Source organism: Octopus bimaculoides, chromosome 12 (assembly GCF_001194135.2).
Source record: "Octopus bimaculoides isolate UCB-OBI-ISO-001 chromosome 12, ASM119413v2, whole genome shotgun sequence".
Lineage (NCBI taxonomy): Eukaryota > Metazoa > Mollusca > Cephalopoda > Octopoda > Octopodidae > Octopus > Octopus bimaculoides.
Window position 1 is genome coordinate 14,688,210 of NC_068992.1, and position 3,969 is coordinate 14,692,178.

General features: G+C 38.8%; 1 protein-coding gene across 1 annotated transcript in view; it reads left to right on the plus strand.

The window, feature by feature from the left end:
• Positions 1-3,968, plus strand: part of LOC106874488 (phosphatidylinositol 4,5-bisphosphate 3-kinase catalytic subunit beta isoform) — a gene marked incomplete at its 3' end in the record, with an annotated part of 65,500 nt that extends 61,532 nt beyond the window's left edge. The window contains exons 22-24 of the mRNA XM_052972246.1: positions 1,341-1,458; positions 2,141-2,283; positions 3,935-3,968. Of these exons, the coding sequence (XP_052828206.1) occupies positions 1,341-1,458; positions 2,141-2,283; positions 3,935-3,968 (295 nt within the window). The remainder of the gene's footprint in view (positions 1-1,340; positions 1,459-2,140; positions 2,284-3,934) is intronic.
• Position 3,969: the final 1 nt, after the last annotated feature.

The window sequence follows — 3,969 nt, forward strand, 5'->3', positions numbered from 1 at the left end:
GAAAGCCAGGTACAGAGGTTTATCCTTGGCTAGGTATTTCTCTTGCAACTGTCTCACTAGAAATAAGGCATCAGTAGTGCTTTTACCTGGCACGAACCCAAACTGCATCTCATCTAAATTGATTCGCTCCCTAATTAGTTGGGCTATGACCCTCTCTGTAACTTTCATAACCTGATCTAACAGCTTGATGCCTCTGTAATTATTTGTATCTAAAGCGTCCCCTTTACCTTTGTAGCAGTTGACTATGATGCTGCTACACCAGTCATAGGGTATGACTCCTTCGTGTATCACCTGGTTCGTAATACGGGTGACTAGGCTATAGCCAACACTGCCAGATATTTTGAGCATCTCTGCAGTGATAGAAACCGGGAAACTGGGCCCATGAGCCTGGCTAAGCTTTCAAAAAGGTGCATAAAAAGAAAAAAAATAAGGGGTAATAAAACAAGGTAAATTGTACTACAATAATGAAGATCTAATACTTCAAGAGAGATTATAAAGTTTCATAGTATATAAAAAGCAAAGAAGATAAAACAGCTCCATACTGGTTACCTAGCAGCTGTTAATAGCGAGTATTTAGTTGTATTTCTGGCTTAGTTAATACAGGTGTAGTTAGTAAACTGTAGGTATGATAATTCACTAACAGGATAAATGTAATTAGAAGTAATAAAATAATATACCAATGTACCAATATTGGTATTTATCTGTAGTTGCTGTATATGCATCTTAATTTTGACCCAACCCGGTGCCATACCATTTAAGTGTCTTATTCAGCTGAATCTTAATATATTATATAATATATATATATACACCCATATTGAATGGTGAGAATGAGTTAATATTGAACAGTGAGAACGAGTGCTAAACACTGCATTGGTGGGTAAATATTCTTTATTTGTGGCTTAACAAGTCAACTATTGGTTTCATTTAGAAGAAATCTCTCAACAATTATCAAGCCTTCCACATGGAAACATTGATACTCAAGTACCAGTGTTCCTATGTAGCAGGCTTCATAATCATTGAGAGATTTCTCTCTACCTGAAACCACTGATAGCCTTGTTAATGCAAAAAAAATATGTATATATATATATTTATGTATATGTGTGGCCCCTGGTTTGTTTGCATCCTTGAAACTTAGCAGTACCATTGATTTTTAATGCCATAGATACTGGTGGAAAAGCCACCAACCTTAGGGACCTTTGCTGTTCAAATGCAGACCAGTAATATTAAATCATTCCCTGTCCAGTGTCACTATTGTAATTATTGTTTTCTAACTAAATCTTTTTTCTTTTACAATTATATAAACCAAATGTAAAATGTAATTCTTCTGTCTCTTCTTCCAGATTAGCAAAAGCAGTCACAGACTTTTCTCTCTCCTGTGCTGGTTACAGTGTCATCACCTACGTCTTGGGAATTGGTGACCGGCATAACGACAATATCATGATCAAAACCAATGGCCAGGTAAGATACAAAATACATTCGATGTCTATGAAGAACTGTTTCAAAAGTTCTGAGCATGAGTGTGATCCCTAATTCTTTTTTCCTTTTAATTGTCTTATATTGGTGGATGGCACTGTGTGGTTAACAAGTTTGCTTCTGAACCATAAACCATGTTGTTTCAAGTTCAGTTCCAAAACCACATGCAGGGCATTTTGAGTGGTAAATGTCTTCTCCTAAGGTCCTAGACCAATCAAAGCTTTGTGAATAGATTTTGGAGAAAGAGTCTGCAAGAAACCCATTGTGTATACGTGTGTGTGTGTGTGTGTGTGATCATCCTTACCATCATCATTTAATGTCTGTTTTCCATGTACACTATCTACAAGAGCCCGGATAATTTTGAATTTGTGACGATTTGTCTCACTATCCAAGCTGTCACACAAATGTCTTAAGCACACACCCATACCTGCTAATTGATATATATAACGAATGTTACAATTATGTCTTAATGATCCAATGGTTAACACATTTGGATCTTAGTCAATTCACAGTGACCCTATGAACGACAGGAGATGCTTCAGGAACCCATGAGGTAACAGCTTAGCATCCAAGCAATTCAGAAGCCCAAACCAAACCCTATAAATTATTAGAGTGGGACCCTGTTGATATAAGGTTATCTTTCACTTTTGTTTTACTCTCATTCCAGCTTTTTCACATAGATTTTGGTCACATTTTGGGCAACAAGAAAAAGAAATTTGGTGTTAAACGAGAAAGGGTACCATTTGTGCTGACATCACATTTTGTTTATGTCATTAAAAATGGTGAAGGCCAGAATGATAATTTCCAAAAGTAAGTGATGTTTTGTTCTTTTCCTTGTTTCTATTTTCGTGAACAAGTTTCTTTCTATATCATGTGGGCATGTTGTTTTGTCTATCTATTTGTCTACTTGTATACTTTTTCTCTTCTCCAACATGACAGCATGAGAAATAGACGCAGTACAACTGTTACTGTGGTAGCTTTTTTAGATTAGCAATATTGTACATATTATTTTGGTTTTACATTAGGTAAACCATATTCCTTTCAGCTTTTCAACTGGCCATGTTCAGCCTAAAATATTCTACCTGTTCTATGTTAAAACTGGCCAGATCTGGCTTTTCACACCTTCCTGACAGTGTCATTCAAAACATAAACAATCACAGGATGGTAGCTTAAGCAGTGTTGTGTATAAACACAACATTATTGCAGGTACAAAAATATTCCCCCAAGCATATTCGAACCCAGAAAAAAAGTCAATCGCTGCCAGTCACTGTGTTTTGTTATAAAGAAAATTTCTTGTTGTGGACCATTTGTCAGTGAATGGCTTCCTTACGGGTTCCAATTTGTCCCAAGAATATTTGAACTGGTAATAACCTTGTATGGAGTGGGTGTGTGGTAAGTAGCTTGCTCACCAACCACATGGTTCTGGGTTCACTCCCACTGCGTAGCACCTTGGGCAGGTGTCTTCTACTATAATCTTGGGCCGACCAAAGCCTTGTGAGTGGATTTGGTAGATGGAAACTGAAAGAAGCCCGTTGTATATATATATATATGTGTGTCTGTGTTTGACCCCCACCATCGTTTGACAACCGATGCTGGTGTGTTTACATCCCCGTAACTTAGCGGTTCAGCAAAAAGAGAGCGATAGAATAAGCCAAAGAATAAATCCTGGGGTCAATTTGCTCGACTAAAGGCGGTGCTCCAGCATGGCTGCAGTCAAATGACTGAAACAAGTAAAAGAGTAATCACATCATTGAAATTTCAAATCTATGATATAATGCATGATTAGTTCAAAACAATGTGAATCAACATGTGTTACATTCACTAGTGTAGCTGGGGTTGGAGAGTGTGGGCAGTAGGGGGTGGAACTTTTAAAGGGGCACCACTTTTGGGTTTGCTGTAGGCAACGTGCTTTTTGTGGGGTCCAGGGGCAGCACACACTGTAGCTACGCTAGTAGTTACATTTGAGAAAGTAATCTGAATGTTTAAGGGTTGTTGGCACTCCGTCGCTTCCGACGTCGAGGGAGGGTTCCAGTTGATCCGATCAATGGAACAGCCTGCTCGTGAAATTAACGTGCAAGTGGCTGAGCACTCCACAGACACGTGTACCCTCAAAGTAGTTCTCGGGGATATTCAGCATGACACTGTGACAAGGCTGACCCTTTGAATTACAGGCACAACAGAAACAGGAAGTAAGAGTGAGAGAAAGTTGTGGTGAAAGAGTAGAGCAGAGTTCGCCACCATTCCCTGCCGGAGCCTTGTGAAGCTTTAGGTGTTTTCGCTCAATAAACACTCACAACACCCGGTCTGGGAATCGAAACTGCGATCCTATGACCGCAAGTCCGCTGCCCTAACCACTAGGCCATTGCACCTCCACATGCCATTTATATTTTGACAAGAAATCATCATTCAAACTGCTAAAACATTCATCCTAAAAGTATTTTTGTTGTTGTTGTCTTCGCAGGTTTGAAGAGAATTGCCAATTAGCCTATATGATTC